The sequence below is a fragment of the Dipodomys spectabilis genome, unplaced genomic scaffold (genome assembly GCF_019054845.1).
Source record: "Dipodomys spectabilis isolate Male_0828 unplaced genomic scaffold, ASM1905484v1 ptg000096l, whole genome shotgun sequence".
NCBI lineage: Eukaryota > Metazoa > Chordata > Mammalia > Rodentia > Heteromyidae > Dipodomys > Dipodomys spectabilis.
In genome coordinates this window covers 28,074,375-28,091,480 of record NW_024870773.1, presented here as the reverse complement: position 1 = coordinate 28,091,480, position 17,106 = coordinate 28,074,375, and the positions used below count along the sequence as shown (strand labels likewise).

At 40.1% G+C, this 17,106-nt stretch overlaps 1 protein-coding gene across 1 annotated transcript in view; it reads right to left on the bottom strand.

Annotated features, from left to right (window-relative positions):
- Positions 1 to 17,106, bottom strand: part of Ero1b (endoplasmic reticulum oxidoreductase 1 beta) — a 36,321-nt gene that overhangs the window by 13,922 nt on the left and 5,293 nt on the right. The window contains exons 2-8 of the mRNA XM_042685908.1: positions 15,549 to 15,668; positions 11,874 to 11,957; positions 10,193 to 10,234; positions 8,418 to 8,500; positions 5,085 to 5,158; positions 237 to 357; positions 86 to 132 (exon numbers count right to left, since the gene is read on the bottom strand). Coding sequence (XP_042541842.1) covers positions 86 to 132; positions 237 to 357; positions 5,085 to 5,158; positions 8,418 to 8,500; positions 10,193 to 10,234; positions 11,874 to 11,957; positions 15,549 to 15,668 — 571 coding nt within the window. The remainder of the gene's footprint in view (positions 1 to 85; positions 133 to 236; positions 358 to 5,084; positions 5,159 to 8,417; positions 8,501 to 10,192; positions 10,235 to 11,873; positions 11,958 to 15,548; positions 15,669 to 17,106) is intronic.

The window sequence follows — 17,106 nt, the reverse complement described above, 5'->3', positions numbered from 1 at the left end:
AGCTGAGGGACAGTGCTCAGGCCCAGAGTTCAAGTCCCACGACCAACAAAATAATTAATTAAATTAATAAATAAACAAAACTCACCTCGGCTGGGTGCCAGAGGGTTCAAAGGACGATACACAGATCGAGGCCTGAAAGAACATACAACCCAAACATGAGACGGTTCAACTTATATATCATCTTTTCTACCAGAAGCAGGCATTCCCTTCCTCCTCCTCCTCCTCTTCCCTGTTACTTGAAACAGTTTTCCTCGTAGATGCTGTTCCACACTCTCCATGCTGAGGGGCCCTTGTAGCCGGTGTAGCGCTCTGGGTTCAGTAGCAAGTCGACGTACTGGGCTGCAGGGGACCGCTCATCTGTACAAGAGACAACCACATACCCAACACTGCTTTTGGTGCTAGAGAAATGCACCCTCCACTTGGAAGGGCAGGCTGCTGAACACAGATGGGACTTGATTCCTAACACCTGGGGTCCTCACACAGAGGGGACCTATCAGAACCATAACCTTTTTTTTTTTTTTTTGGGGTCCGGTCGTGGGGCCTGAACTCTGGGCCTGGGCGCTGTCCCTTAGTTCTTCAGCTCAAGGCTAGCGCTCTACCACTTGAGCACAGTGCCACTTCCGGCTTTTTTTTTTCTGCTTATGTGGTGATGAGGAATCGAACCCAGGGCCTCATGCATGCAAGGCAAGCACTCTACCACTGAGCCACCTTCCCAGCCCCACCATAACCTGTTTTAATAGTGTACTTGACACCCTCTCCACTCTTCTGTCTCTACACACCGGCATGATGCTCTCTCCCCTCCCCTCTTCCTCCTCTCGCTCTCATTTTTCAGAGTCTCACTTTTTCACCTAACAACTATAGATGCATAACACCTGTTTTATTTGGTTGTTTTGTTTTGGGTTGTGTGTTTGGTATATTTTGGCAGTCTTTTTTTGTCATTTCCCTAATACTGAGGTTGAACACAGGGCCTCACACTTGCTAGGCAGGAACTCTACCACTTGAGCCACATCCTCAGCTCTCCTTCCTTTATTTTTCAGGTAGGGTCTCATATTTTTAACCAGGGCTGGCCTCAGATTGGGATCTTAAGTACCTCTGGCATAGTTGAGATTACAAACCATCCTGCCCAGTTTACTGGTTAAGATGGGGTCTTTCAAACTTTTTGCTTGCACTAACCTCAAACCAAGCTCCTCCTATCTATACCTACTGAAGAGCTGGGAGTATGGACATATGTTACCATATTCAGTCCTTATATTTTAAGGGAACTGAAAATACCTTTAAGAGTATAATCAATCATTTCAATTTATATATTTTCTCAAGTAAAATTTACATTCCCAATGCTCTTAATGTTTGTTCCTTTAATTAATGATTTTCTTTAAAAATTTTTAGAATCCTGTAATAATTTTTCAAATCACAAAAAGGGTAGGTTTTGTTAGCCAAAGCTGTCCTATTGCAATACTGGTTCAGAAATGTTCTTGGTACACAGAAGCTTCATTTGCTTAACTGCAGATACACTGCTAGAGCAGACCAGAGTAGTTGTTAACTACACCTGCAGCTTTCACACCCCAATAGCAGGCCAGAGTAGTTGCTAACTATAGCTTCTCTACATAGCTACAGTTTTACGGCTCATTCGGATCATTCTTTTTACATCCCTACTATGCTTCCTCCCAGAGTTTTCTCTTCCTCCTCCCTCTACAAGGTTGTTGTTTCCATGATCATGTTCCTTTACCTAAAGACACAGACTTTGTTATACCTCATTCTGACAATTACTGTGCTAGATGTAGGATTTTCCCTCCACTTCAAATATACAGTTCTCACACTGAATTTCTTTTCACTACCCTGATTTAATGTCAGTGCCATGAGATCACACCACATCTTCTAGTGTGCCCTGCCTTCCTGCCCATGTGTCTCTTACAGCATAATGCAGCATAGCTCAGCTCAGTGTACAGGCTCTGTGCTCATGAGCACAGGTTGAAGATCCTACTTATATCTGCAACGAGCTCACTGCTGAAACATAATCCTCAACGGGGAGAATCTACAGTTTATAAAGTCATAGATGGTTCTGTTACACAACTAGACTTAGAAACTACTTTCTTGTTTTGTTTTGTCAATCATAGGGCTTGAACTCAGGACCTGGGCTTCCCTGAGCTCTTTTGCTCAAGGCCAGCACTCTACCATTTTGAACCACTTCTAGAAACCACAGCTTTAAAAACATTTTAAATGTATTAGTGAATATTCTTTCAGAAGAAAAAATGGAAGTCAAAATCTATCATGTGCTGGCCACTGGTGGATCATGCCTGTAACTAGCTATTCAGGAGGCTGAGATCTGAGGACTGTGATTCAAAGTTAGGCTGGGCAATTAAACACCAAAAAGCCAAAAGTGGAACTGTAACTTAAGTGGTAGAGTGCTAGCTTAGGGATAGGGCTCACACACACACACACACACATCCCAAAACACCCCAAACTTATCATACCATTTGGGCTATTTATGAACCAACTGTTTCATTTAGCAGGTCCTGGTCCTATTCTAAGCACAAAGAATACAGTAGCTATATCCTTTTACCCCCAAAATAAGCCCTTATGTAGCTAAAACCTAGTCAGAAAAAAGACAGTAAACCCACAGTATCAGGCAGGTATTGGCAGGGAAGGGGATGGATACAAAGTCTGTGAGAGTGATATGACTAGGTTTTAGGGGAACACTGGTCATCTCGGATGAGGCAACAGTGAGTGGAAACATGGAGCAAAGGAAGAAGCAAGCCAATCATAAAGGCAAATTTTAACAGAAACAGAACAGCTCACCTTGATGACTATAAACTGCTAAATTATTTAAAACTATTATATCACCTTCCATTCAAATAGAGACAATAACAAAATAGCATGCAATGTAACAGGAGAATCAGATCTTTTCTCTCATGAACTTCAAAGAACATTTAGATTTTAATTTTACCCCGTTGAAATCAGATGAGGAATAACTAAACAATGCTTCTAAACTATCTGATAGTAATGCACATAATTACAGATATACATAATGAAAACACAGATGAACACTACTTCTCAGACCGGAAGTGGTAATCTAATTAGTAAGCAGCAGGATGCATAAATTTTATTTTACAAACACAATTCTATAAATCTTACAGAATAACTATATAAATTGTTATAGGACTGGTCTTTTATAACTTAAGAAACCAATGTTTTAAAAATGGTTGTCACTATTTTATTGGTTGGTCGTGGGGTTGAACTCTGGGCCTGGGTGCTGTCCCCCTACCACTTGAGCCACAGAACCACTTCCAGCCTTTTCTGCTTATGTGGTGCTGAGGAATCGAACCCAGGGCCTCATGCATGCGAGGCAAGCACTCTACCACTGAGCCAACTTCCCAGCCCGGTTGTCACTATTTTATATGACAAATAATCTAGCAATCCATTTGTTTATAACAAGAGAACCCAGAAGTACTAGTATTTTAAGTGAAACACCCATTTTTTTATGAGTAACGCATATATTCTCAGGAATGACTTATTAATGTAAAGGCCTGTTAAAAGAGCATAATCCTCTTTTAACATGCATCAAATAATGAGAAAATAAGAAGTCACAGGGAAATGATTACAGTGTCACTCAACAGAATGAGAATACCAAGGAGAAAATAGAAGGATAAACAGTTCTGCAAGTATTCAGCACAGGTGCAATGACTTGCCCTGATAAACCTCTGGCCATTTTGAAAAATCATGATGCAGATATTTCATTAAATGCCCACTGGCATACCTGCTACTAAGACACCTCATTGGCTGTCCTACAGTAGCTCACAACATTATAATATGGATTAACAGTAAAATTCTACCTGAGAATCCTTTTTAAACCTTTAGAAAGCATTATGATCCTTGAACAGTTCAGAAAAATTCTGCTGCCCATTTTCCAATTGAGTGTGCTCAAATCCCACATTTTTCCCCATAACCCCAAATCTAACAATGCCAAGGTAAAGGTGAAGAGGTCCAGCAAATGATTTCAGCACACAGAGCACAGTTCTTCACAAATATTTTCCCATTGCCTGGTGCTGATGGTTCATGCCTGTAATCCTAGCTATTCAGAAGGCTGAGAACTGAGAATTGAAGTTTGAGGCCAGCCTGGGCAGGAAAAGTTTGAGAGCCCCTTATCTCCAATGAACCATCAAAAAGCCTGAAGTGGAGCTGTAGTTTAAGTGGTAGAGCATTAGCCTTGAGCAAAAGAGCTCATGGATAGCACCTAGGCGCCATGCAGCCCCAGGACCAGCATACATACATACATCCACACACATACAATTTTCATAGATAAAAAATTTTGAGTCAGGGCTGGGAAGGTGGCTCAATGGTAAAGTGCTTGCCTTGCATGCATGAGGTCCTGGGTTCAATTCCCCAGCACACATAAGCAAAAAGAAAAAAAGCTGGAAGTGGTACTGTGGCTCAAGTGGTAGAGCGCTAGCCTTGAGCTGAAGTGCTGAGAGACAGCGCCCAGGCCCAGAGTTCAGACCCCATGACCGGACCCAAAAAAAAAAATTTGAGTCACTGCAATTTTATTCTGTGACAAGTGGTTCTTATCTGCTGGCAATATTCTGCTTCTGTATCCTTCTAGGGGAATGACTCTTGGAAGAGTCAATTCATTCAGGGCATCTTTATACGAATTTGTTGAAAACTTTAGCAAATTCCAGTGCAAGAATTTTTATAGTTATGTTCACAGAGCTTTAGCCACGTGGCTTCAACGGAAGGTCTGCAGGAGACGGCAGATGACGGTGGGAAGAACACACATGTGGACACAGCTCCAGGACTAACACCTGCCTCAGCCTCCTGTTATCATGTGATCTTGAGCAAGTTATTTAGCCTTTTCAGACTCATTTTTCTCAGATATGAATAATACACACCTACCAAGATAGCTGTAAAGACTAGAAATAATTTATTTAAGGCACTTACATAGGGTCTCAAACACAGGCTCTTATTAAATGCTATTATGCACATAAGGTATACATCACAAAATCCAGTGTTAAAGCTGAAACTCAGATTATAATTTCACAGATTTAAGTGTCTTATAAAAGTGTTAAGGTTAAAATAATTATATTTATTACCATCAAGTTCACAAAAGTGATCCTGTGAATCATCGTAGCGTGCCCAGTCAATGAAAGCTTCTTTGCTTTCATTACTGTGGGAAAGAGGAATAAAAAAAGAAATTATTAAATTTGGGGTTGAGACTGTTAACAGTGCATTTTAGTGTAATGAAAATAGATCATTTCAGTAATTGTAACCACTCTGTACAGTATTTTCACAATAATAAAAAAAAGAAAATAGATCATTTGAGGTCACATTCTTATTACATAATGGCTCAAGTTCTATTATTTGTGGTTACATGAAGGAACCATATGAAAAGATATTAATTTCCAGCCAGCGTTGATGGATCACATCTGTAATTCTAGCTATTCAAGAATCTGAGACCTAAGATTTGTGGTTCAAACCCAGCGTAGGCAGGAAAGGCCATGAAACTCTTATCTCCAATTAACCACCAGAAAAACCAGAAGTGGCACCATGGCTAAAAGTGGTACAGCACTAGCCTTGAGCAAAAGAGTCCTTCACCTTGAGCAAAAGAGCTCAGGGACAGCACCTAGGCCCTGAGTTCAAGCTCCACACTGACAACAACAAAAAAAAAGATATTAATTTCCAGTGATTTATATTTCTTAATTAAATTGATTAACTCTGGTTTGGTAATTATTTTGACATTATTTAAACACAAAAATCAAGCGATCTTTTTCAACTGACTTAAATATTGTAACTATTACATTCTTCCTGGAGGAATTCAATTAATTTTAAGAATTTAAATTGCTTCTATTATTAAAGGACCCTAGACAGACAGCAGGAATTGCCTTTAAAAAAAAGTAGTACTGGGCTGGGAAGGTGGCTCAGTGGTAGAGCGCTTGCCTTGCATGCCTGAGGCCCTGGGTTCGATTTCTGAGCACCACATAAGCAAAAAGAAAAAAGCTGGAAATGGCGCTGTGGCTCAAGTGGTAGAGCGCTAGCCTTGAGCTGAAGAGCTGAGGGACAGCACCCAGGCCCAGAGTTCAGGCCCCACAACCGGACCCCCCCCCCAAAAAAAAGTAGTACTATACTACCACTGAGCCTCATACCCTTTTTTTTTTTTTTTTTGTGGTACTGGGGTTTGTACTCAGAGCCTGAGCACTGTTCCTTAAGCTCTGCCACTTGAGCCACTTCTCTACTTCCATATTTTTTTCCTGGTTTATTGGAGATAAGAGTCTTATGGAATTTTCTGCCCAGGCTGGCTTTGAACCACAATCTTCAGATCTCAACCTCCTGAGTAGCTAGGATTATAGGCCTAAGCCACAAGTCCCCAGATTTTTTTTTAGATAGTCTCATTTCCTGTACAAGTGTGTACCTAGACTTCCACCATTCTATTGTAGTCTTCATGTTGTTACTGAGATAATAGGCATATGCCAACTTCCTTTATTAAGATGGACTCATAGACTTTTTGGACAGGCTTGTCTGAACTGTAACCTTCTCAATCTCTACCTCCTGTGTAGCTTTAAATGATACCACACACAACTACAGATTGAGAATGTGTCTTGTGAATTTTTCTGCCTGGGCTGGTCTTGAACCAGTCTTCCCATTCTCAGCCTTCCAAGTAATCAGGGTTATAGGCATGAGCCATAGGTAACATGGCTGCAAACTAGAAATCATCCTACTTCTTCTTGAATATTGGAATTACCTGACAAGAACCTGAAAAGAACTACATTTCTGGAGCATAATCAGCATGAAGTACTTATTTGAACTGTATGTCTGTGATCTCCCAATAATATTTGCTAGTCACATCAAAATCCATTTCTTTTTTTTTTGGTTGGTCGTGGGGCTTGAACTCTGGGCCTGGGCGCTGTCCCTCAGCTCTTCAGCTCAAGGCGAGCGCTCTACCACTTGAGCTACAGCGCCACTTCCGGTTTTGTGATGGTTTATTGGAGGTCTCTCCTGCCCGGGCTGGCTTTGAACCGTGATCCTCAGATCTCAGCCTCCTGAGTAGCTAGGATTACAGGCGTGAGCCACCAGCGCCCGGCCAAAATCCATTTCATCATAGAGTTATCATTTAATCTTGCACTTGACAAAATCTATGACCAAGATCTCTAACTTGAAGAACTGTTAAGAAACAACTATATTCACGATCTATATTTAGGTCTTATGGGATGCATGTACTACTGAGGCCCAAACTCAGGGCCTTGCTCTCACTTGGCTCTTTTGCTCACAGCTGTCACTCTACCACTTGAGAGCCATACCTCCATTTCTGCCTTTTTCCTTGTTAGCTGGAGATAAGAGTTTTGAGGATTTATATGCCTGAGCTGGTTTCAAATCTCAATTCTCAGATCTCAGCCTTCTGAATAGCTAGAATTAAAAGCATGAGCCATCAGTGCCTAGTGTCCAGATGGGCCTTGTGTCTTGGATATAAGACACAAGGAATAAGTATCATGTTGCTACTGTTCTTTATTCATAGCCCAAAAGGAAAGAGGTTTTAAGTATGTGTAATCAAGTAATTCCTAAATGAACTACCATTACACCCAAGATTCTGTATTGAGAAGCTGCTATAGAAAAGAACCACTACAAAGAAGTATATAAAACTGACTGCACTAAATCAAATTAACTTTTTGTTGTTGATCATGGGGCTTTAATTCAGGATTTGGGCCCTGTCTTTAAGCTTTTTTGCTCAAGACTAGGGCTTCTACCACTCTAAGCCACAGCTCTACTTCAAATTTTTAGGTGGTTAATTGGAAACATGAGTCTCACAGACTTTGCTTCCAAGGCTAGCTAGCTTTGAACCATGATTCTTAGATCTCAGCCTCCTGAATAGCTAGGATTAGTAGGTATAAGCCTCCAGTGCCAGGCTTAACTTTTTTGGTAATTTTTTTTTCTGGTCCTAGGGTTTGAACTCTGGTCCTGGGTTCTGTTCCTGAGGTATTGTGCTTAGGGTTAACTAGCGTTCTACAGTTTGAGCCACACTGACACTTTTTTGTAGTTTAGAAGAGATAAGTCTCAAGGCCTTTTCTGAACAGGCTGGCTTTGAACCATGATCCTCAGATCTCAGCGTCCTGAGTAGTAAGGATTACAGATGTGAGCCACCAGCACCAAGCTTCCTGCCTCTTTTTTTTTGAAACAAGAATTAGGAAGAATGGAGCCGTAAACCTTGCCATCTGAGTAATCTTGTAAATCTGTACTTTGTAGACAGATTTACAATTAATGATATACGCTAGAAATTAAAGGACAAATCAGGCAAAGAGGTCAAACTATTACAGATTCTGGATAAATAAAAAATAGCTGATTATTTGAAAATAATGGTTACCAAAATCACAAGAAAAACATTTTTTATACTAACTAAGAACATTTCTTCTTAAAACTACTAAAACAAAACTTGCCTTAATGTGCTGTTAATTGCTCCCAGTTTAGTTGCTTGCTCACAATCTTCTAACTCTTTGGTATTGTTTACCACTTTCAAGTACTGTAAAGAGGTTCATAACAAGCAAGTTTAGTAGTATGATCTTTCTTTTCCAGCTTCCACTAGCAGAAAATCTGTCAATAACAACATACACTAAATATAGATACACCTATTATAAAAATCCTTTGATATGTTTTTACATGGGGACAAGCATCTAACAATTAAAAAATAGTACAAATCTATTTCAGCACAAATAGATCTAGAGAGCAAATTTAGAAAGGAAAAAAGTTACAAAATACAAAAACATTGCACATGTAAGAAAGATTAATAAAAATGAGGCGTAAATAAAGGTATTAAAATTGAATAGTTAAATGTGTCATTAAGAAGAAACTGAGAACACTCTTGGGAAAGAAATTTAAATCTCTGGAGTTATGAAAATGCAAAATCCTTAAACAGGAGACAATATCCCAAGGCAACAACTGTTATTTTAGAAGTTACAACTACCTTAGAAAGGTACTTGGTACTTGAATGCTGAGGTAAGGGAACCCTATGGATCAGCAATCCTACTTGTAAATACACACAGAAAGAAACTTTTATGTGTGCACACTGAAATACAGATAGAACTGCCAGTGCATCATTACATGTAAGAGTGAAAAGCTGGAAACAATTTCAAGTCTTGGACAGCAGTGGCTCTACTGAATCATACAACTGACTACATAACTAAAGAAAACAGGTTACAACTGAACTGAATGAAATTACAAACTAAAAAAAAAATTTTTTTCAATTTGAAATAAAGAATTGTATTATTACAACTTTTAAAGTTTTACATAAGATAATCCTACATTGCTTTACTCTAGGTACATATACTACTTATTGAAAAATGCACATGCAGTAAGAGTAAAACCATGTAAAGACATTATAAAAGTGGGTAGTGGGAGTAGTAAGAAATACAAGAAAGTGAAATAATATATACCAGAGTGAGAACTGAACATGCAGAGGATGCACCAGAGGAAGGCACAAAGAGCATATGAAGACCTTCATTATGTACAAACAATTGTGAAAAACTAGCAATAAACTGCTAACGTAACAGTAGCTGCTCATATGAATAAAAGGGTAATCTTTAATTCAGAAATAATTTAATACCACTTCAAAGCATCTTAATTAAAACATTATTGATAGTTTCTTTTTTTTTTTAATTTTTTTTTTTGGGGGGGGTCCAGTCGTGGAGCCTGAACTCTGGGCCTGGGTGCTGTCCCTCAGCTCTTCAGCTCAAGGCTAGCGCTCTACCACTTGAGCCACAGTGCTACTTCCGGCTTTTTTTTTTCTGCTTATGTGGTGCTGAGGAATCGAACCCAGGGCCTCATGCATGCAAGACAAGCTCTCTACCACTGAGCCACCTTCCCAGCCCCTATTGATAGTTTCTTTACACAATAGAATTCTGAATTTAACAGGGAGACAAGTTCAAACAGAAGGCTAAGAATACATTTGTGCTAAAATGTCTCAGCAGGTGATCTGATACTTTTATAATTACATCTACATTATTCTAAGGATTCCACAAGCAGAAGTAATTTCACAAGAAATTAGGAATGCACAACCTTTGCTTGCTTCAAAAATGAGGGATTTGAAATTCTGAGGCCATATATCTACTCTCCCAAATAATCATTTTTGGTTATCTACTGCAAGCACCATCCAGCATTACAAAGAACAAGTCTAGCTACATAAATCAGAAGCACTCAAGGAAAAAAAGTGACTCACCTTATTAGAATGCCCCGCTTTAATTCCAACTGGAATTTTACTCTAAAAAGAAGTAACAACAAAAACTTCAAAAGTGATCCAGAGTATTTTAGTGGAGGTGGGGGGGGGGGGGACATATATACTCATTTAAATTGAGTTTTCAGTTTCTTAAGGTAAAAGCAGAGTTATTTCATTTCCAGACTTGTAAGTCAAAGTATAGAAAACTGGATGACAAATACAGAATCAAAATCAACTCTAAGAAGTATGAACAGATTAATTTTTTTAATGGGTTGTGGGGCTTGAACTCAGGGCCTGGGCACTGGTCCCTGAGCTTTTGGCTCAAGACTAGCACTCTATAACTTTGAGCCACAGCACTACTTCCAATTTTCTGGTGGTTAACTGGAGATAAGAGACTCACAGACTTTCCTGCCTGGGCTGGCTTTGAACCATAATCCTCACATCTCAGCCTCCTGACAGGTGTGAGCCACTGGCACCCAGCTAGACTTTGCACTCTTGATTGGCCTTGCACTCTTATTTGGCCTTTTCAACTCACTGCTGATGCTGTACCACTTGGACCATATCCCTACTCTCAGCTTTTTGCTAGTTATCTGGAGTATCAAGGGCATCCTGCCCAACCTGGCCACAGTGCAGGGAGGTAGGGAGGGAGAGGGAGGGAGGGAGAGAAACAGAGGGAGACAGAGAGGGACAGACTGGGGGAGAGAGGGAGAGAGGGGTGGGAGAGGGGGAGAGGGGGAGAGAGGGAGAGAGGGGGAGAGGGAGAGAGGGGGAGAGGGAGAGAGAATGTGTAATATTGTTAAGGATAAACACAGCTAAGTTAAAAAAAGTAATATAAAAATCATAACCACTGTTGAGGGCAAAGAATATTAATAACTATGCTACATTTCAAAAGTCAAAGTCTAAGGGCTAGAGGTACAGCTCAGTATAAGAGTGTTTAATTTAGCCAGGCGCCGGTGGCTCATGCCTGTAACCCTAGCTACTCAGGAGGCTGAGGTCTGAGGATCATGGTTCAACCCGGGCAGGAAAGTCTGAGAGACTCTTACCTCCAATAAACCACCAGAAAACCGGAAGTAGCACTGTGGCTCACTCGCCTTGAGCTGAAGAGCTGAGGAACAGTGCCCAGGCCCAGAGTTCAAGCCCCATGACCGACCAAAAAAAAAAGTGTTTAATTTACATGAAAATAAAATCAAAGACTAAAATACAGCATTTTTTTGGAAATCTATTCTTTAATAAACAGCAACAAGACCACTCTGTTGGTAAGTTTAGCATTCTTTTGGAAGTCTATTGTTTAATAAACAGTAACAAACATACCACCATTCTGGTGGTAAGTTTAGCATAAACCTTCAATGACCTGGTCATTACAGAAAGACAGCATATAAATTTGTTGACAAGGCCAAATCTGTTTATATTAACCTAATATTCAGAGTATGCTTATCTAAAAGTCCAAGTGAGGCTGGGTGCAGTGGTATATTTCTGTAATCTCAGGTACACAGGAAGAAGACACAGGAGGATTTCAGTTTGAAACTAATCTGAACATGAGAGGCCCTCTCTAAAGGACAACTAAAAAAAGCAAAAGAACTGAGGGCCTGGCTCAAGTGATAAAGCATGAGGCCTTGAGTTCAATATCAGTATCATTAAAAAGAAATCCTAGAGAAAGCAAGTTTCCCCTTGTTATTTATTATACCTCTGGACACGGTTCCACATGGCAGTCTTTTATTGAACAATGGCCATCTTCGGCCCAGAAAGGACATGGTCGCTTCAGATTAACCTTGAGAAAGAACAAATTGTTAGAAAATAGATTATGATTACAGAACATTTGCAGGTGTGCACCTGTAACATAGTGTGAGAAGGAAAAGCTTCTTATCCCTGTGGTACGTACATAGTTCAGATTTAAATGATCGTGGTTTTTCATATAGCTGAAGGAAATATTATTGGGGGGGGTTGGTTGAGAGGCTTGAACTCTGGGCTTGGGCACTGTCCCTGCACTCTTCAGCTCAAGGTAAACATTCTACCACTTGAGCCACAGAGCCACTTCTGGTTTCCTAGTGATTGATTGGAGGTAAAAGTCTCACACGGACTTTCTTGCCCAGGCTGGCTTTGAACTGTGATCCTCAGATCTCAGCCTCAGGAGTAGATAGGATTGTAGGTGTGAGCCACCAGCGCCCATCAGAAATACTAATTTTTAAAGATAGTATTAGTCCTCTGACACTTGAAAAAAAGTTACATTCACATTCACTGCTCACTTGACACTTTACTGTCACTGGACAAACTCAGGGTGACTTAATGTCCCCAGTCCCCTCACTATGCTCCACAGGACAGCTCTAAGGCAGATGCCTTGCTCATACTGTTCACTGTGCACCTGGGGAGATGACTGCTGAATGTTTACAGGTTTATGGCCCCTTTTGTTTTGAGGAAGGTAACTCTTAGTGCTTAGCCTCTCTGCAAGGAAAGAAGGAACTAGAATATGCCTCTAACACTCCAACTTCAGAGCTGCATTCCTGGTTTCCATCCGGATCGTGGTTCAAAGCCAGCCTGGGCAGAAAAGTCCATGAAACTCTTATCTCCAATAAACCACTAGAAAACCGGAAGTGGTGCTGTAGCTCAAGGGGTAGAGCACTCGGCTTGCGCTGAAGAGCTGAGGGACAGCACTCAGGCCCAGAGTTCAAGCCCCACGACAAAAAAAAAAAAAAAAAAAAAAACGTTCAAATCTGTTATTCTGCCACCCTTTTTCTGGAATGTTTTCCTAGATCTTGTCTTGGTTTTTTTTTTTTAAGTTGGACACCAGAACTCAGACTCAGTATCTGATGCTCTCACTCGCTCTGGCACTCCACCAACGAGGTCAAGCTGCTAATCACTTAGCTTTCTTTTTTGCAGTTAGATCTTTGATCAGATATAACATTACGGGGTTGAAGGTATGGCTCAGGTCATGGAGTACCAGCCAATGAAGGAAAGCAAGCTTCAGTTCTAGTCCAGTCTCAGACAAAAAAAAAAAAAAAGTAATACCAACATTAGATCACTTTCATTACAATAGAGCTATCTACCTCCTTTATCCTCTACCCTCATCACACTGTCTCTTACTTTGCTTTTCTCAACAGCATTTCCTTATAACGATCTGGAATTATATTTTGTTGTTTATTCAGAACAAAAGCTTTGTCTTATTTACTACAATAGCCACATTATGCAGATTATAGGCTAGCACAAAATAATCATTCAATAAATAATTGGTGAAGAAAGGAATAAGCAGTACTAAATAGAAGTTATAAATACCAGCTACAGCAAGCACTGCCCAGCTACCTATATTTCCTTGTTTACTGAGCACATAATATGGATGTGTTCCTTTTACTGTCATTATAGAATGTAGAATATGCTGTGTTGAATTTTATTTATTTTGTTGGTTTTGACAGAACTGAAAAGAGTAGCTCTCACACAACCATGTAGATGTGGGCTGCGTGCATCGCCTTCCTCTAGGAGAGACATGGGCATGTTTGGTTCTATAGGAAATAATTGGACTGTGTTGACTGGAACAATTTTTAAACTGTACATACAGAAGATGCCTTGCATGTTGGGCAGCCAAAGGCCACACAGTTATTTGTCTATTCAACTTTAACTTTTCCTCTTAACAGTCCTCTTATTTCCCTTTGAGAAACAATGACTCTTCTTATAGTCAGAAGGCTAAAACTGTCAATCAGGATGTTCTTCCCTCTTTTGGCCAAGGGGTCATATGACTACCTGGAATAATAATCAAGACTCTCTTCCCCAGAAATCTGACTCTATGTATAAAGTATTGCAAAAATATGGGGGGTGCCTTAAAGAGAATAGCCATTAGTACCTTTCTGTTTTCATCTCTCTCTTTTTTTTTTTTGCTTCTTCAGTTTGGTTCTTAATTTCATAAACAATGTTTTTTTCAAACATGTTTTGTTGCTAGACAACTACATGTAATAGTACCCTACTTAAGATTCCTAAACCATTATTCACTTGAAAAAGGAAAGTAATACTAGCAAAATTTGTATCTAAAAATTAAATGAGGTATTTATATTATTCAACAGAACTAGAAAGAAATCCCCTAAGAGAGGCAGTCAGTGGAGCTGGGACTCCTAGGAAGGTCTGGTCTTAAATAGAATCCGTACTTCCTCTACCGCACTAGACTCAATCATAAGAAAATGTCACCATTAGCCACAGAATCACTTCAGTCACACGTACACGTGATCCATCTAATTGGAAGGAGGCATAAAGTGGTGATAATCAGAAGAAGCACTGTCTTTTATTTGTATGTAAAATGCCTTGATTACAAGTCACTCAACAATTTTAGGAATAAATTCATGGAATCTGTATTCCTAACATTTTGTATGTACAAGAAATATTCTCTCTCGGGCTGGGAAGGTGGCTCAGTGGTAGAGCACTTGCCTTGCATGCCTGAGGCCCTGGGTTAGATTCCTCAGCACCACATAAGCAAAAAGAAAAATGCCAGAAGTGGCGCGGTGGTTCAAGTGGTAGAGCGCTAGCCTTGAGCTGAAGAGCTGAGGGACAGTGCCCAGACCCAGAGTTCAGGCCTCATGACCATGACCAGACCCCCCTCCAAAAAAAAAAAAAAGAAAAAAGAAATATTCTCCCTTTTTGGGGGTATTTTTAGTACTGACAAGGAACGGGTCCCCAAATTTTAATTTTCTAACATATTTTCCTGTATCAGATTAAAAAAATTTTAAACATAGTATTTTATCCTATCTAAAATTAGGATAAAAAGATAATCACTCTTAATTTGTAGAATTAAAAATGAAAATGTAAGAAATATAAACCAACTGAATCCTGCAAATGCAGTTTTTAAAATATTGTTCTATAATTTAAAATAATAGTTGATTTCATTTACGGACACATTTAAAGATTGCAGCTGCCTTTGATTATTGTTGGTGTTTTGTAAGGTGTGCAGCAGACTACGGCTGGATTAAGCAGCAATTCTGCAGAATTACTAGGGTGGGTATTTTACTGCATCCTCAGCCTGTGTGCCAGCCCTTCCAGAGAGCTCCCGGCACAGGGCTGATGCTGAGCCCCTCTGCTGTGCCGAGGGCCACCTCTAAACCTGGGTGGGCATGTCCAGTAGGGCAGAATGTTTAGCCTGTGTTGAAAACTCCTAAATCCTTGCCATCCTTCAGCTTTTGTAAAGGGAGGAGTCTCAGCCTCAAAACCAAAACTAAAAGATGAGGAAGTCCCCAAACACAAGAAGGGGGGGTTCAGAGTCTCAAGGTTTACAAAACTGACACTTTCATTATGATACTTTAATACTTCAAATGATATAAAAGTAACATCTGCAGACAACTATATAAAAATCTTTGCTATCAACAGAATTTAAACATTTTAATCTTACCTTGTAATAACGAAAATAGTCTCTCTCTTGTAATTTTTTTATTTTGGGGAAGATTTTATAGGTGTTGAAGTTATCAATGCTGTCAATATCACATAAGCAATCATCCAGAACGCCAGCCACCTAAAATTGACATGTATATAAAGTATGAATATCCTTCATGCTTTGACATTAACAAATCTGTGTCTTATAAGATACTAATAACTCATTCAAGTTAGTATTTGCAAATTAAGATTCATAACATTAAAGCAGATACTTATTTTTAGCTTCTCCTGAGGCTTGAACTCGGACCTGGGCACTGTTCCTGAGTTTTTTGTTTAAGGCTAGCACACTACCACTTGAGCCACAGTTTGGTGTTGTTTTCTTTTGGTGGGGTGGGGTAAGGAGTTAAGAATTAAGAGTCTCATGGACTCCCTGCCTGAACTGGCTTTGACCTATGATCCTCAGATCTCTGCCTTCTAAATAGCTAGGATGACAGGTGTGAGCCACCAGCACCCTGCAAACACTTTATGCAATGATAAAAGAATGAAAGAACGTTAATCCATTCTGAAATACAAAGCATCTTGGTAAATGCCCAGAATGAAAGGTACTAAATTCTCCTTCCCCTGCATAAATACAGAATGTAACTGGAATACTACATCAGCATCTGTCCAGACTAACCTAGGGATCAAACTAGAATAACAATGTTATAGTATGCCATACCTCTTTTTAAAAATCCCAGGACAGGCCAGACGCTGGTGGCTCACACCTGTAATCCTAGCTACTCAGGAGGCTGAGATCTGAGGATTGCGGTTCAAAGCCAGCCCAGGCAGGAGAGACCGTGAGACTCCTATCTCCAATAAACCACCAGAAAACCGGAAGTGGCACTGTAGCTCAAGGGGTAGAGTGCTCCCCTTGAGCTGAAGAGCTGAGGGACAGCGCCCAGGCCTAGAGTTCAAGCCCCACGACCGACCCAAAAAAAAAAAAAAACCCAGGACTGGGACAGGACTAAGTGCTTTATGTCACTTCATCTATCCTTTAAAAGTATTCTAGAAATAAGCTATTATTATCTTCACTGTATTATAAGATATGAAGGTTTAGCAACTTAAAGTAATATTTCTACAGTAGAAATGGGACTTATTTCCAAATCAGGCTTTAAAATTGTTTTTTACAAAATGAATCAAGAGCCCAAAACTTCCATAAAATTCTTCAGCACAGTTCAATTAAAAATGGGACTTGAAGTCAGGAGGCAGTGGCTCACACCTGTAATCCTAACTACCCAGCAGGCTGAGATCTGAGGATTGTGATTCAAAGCCAGCCAGCCTGGGGAAGAAAGTCCATGAGACTCTTATCTCCAATACCACTCAGAAAACTGGAAGTGACACTGTGGCTCAAGTGGTAGAGTGCCAGCCTTGAGCTGAAGAGCTGAGGGACAGCACCCAGGCCCACAGTTCAAGACCCACGACAGACAAAAAAAAAAAAAAAAGGAGGGAACTTGAGTCTATCACTAGTGGGTTATGTCTATAATTTTAGCTACTCAAGTGACTGCATCTAGAAAATCTCCCAGCCTGGTAGACTCTAT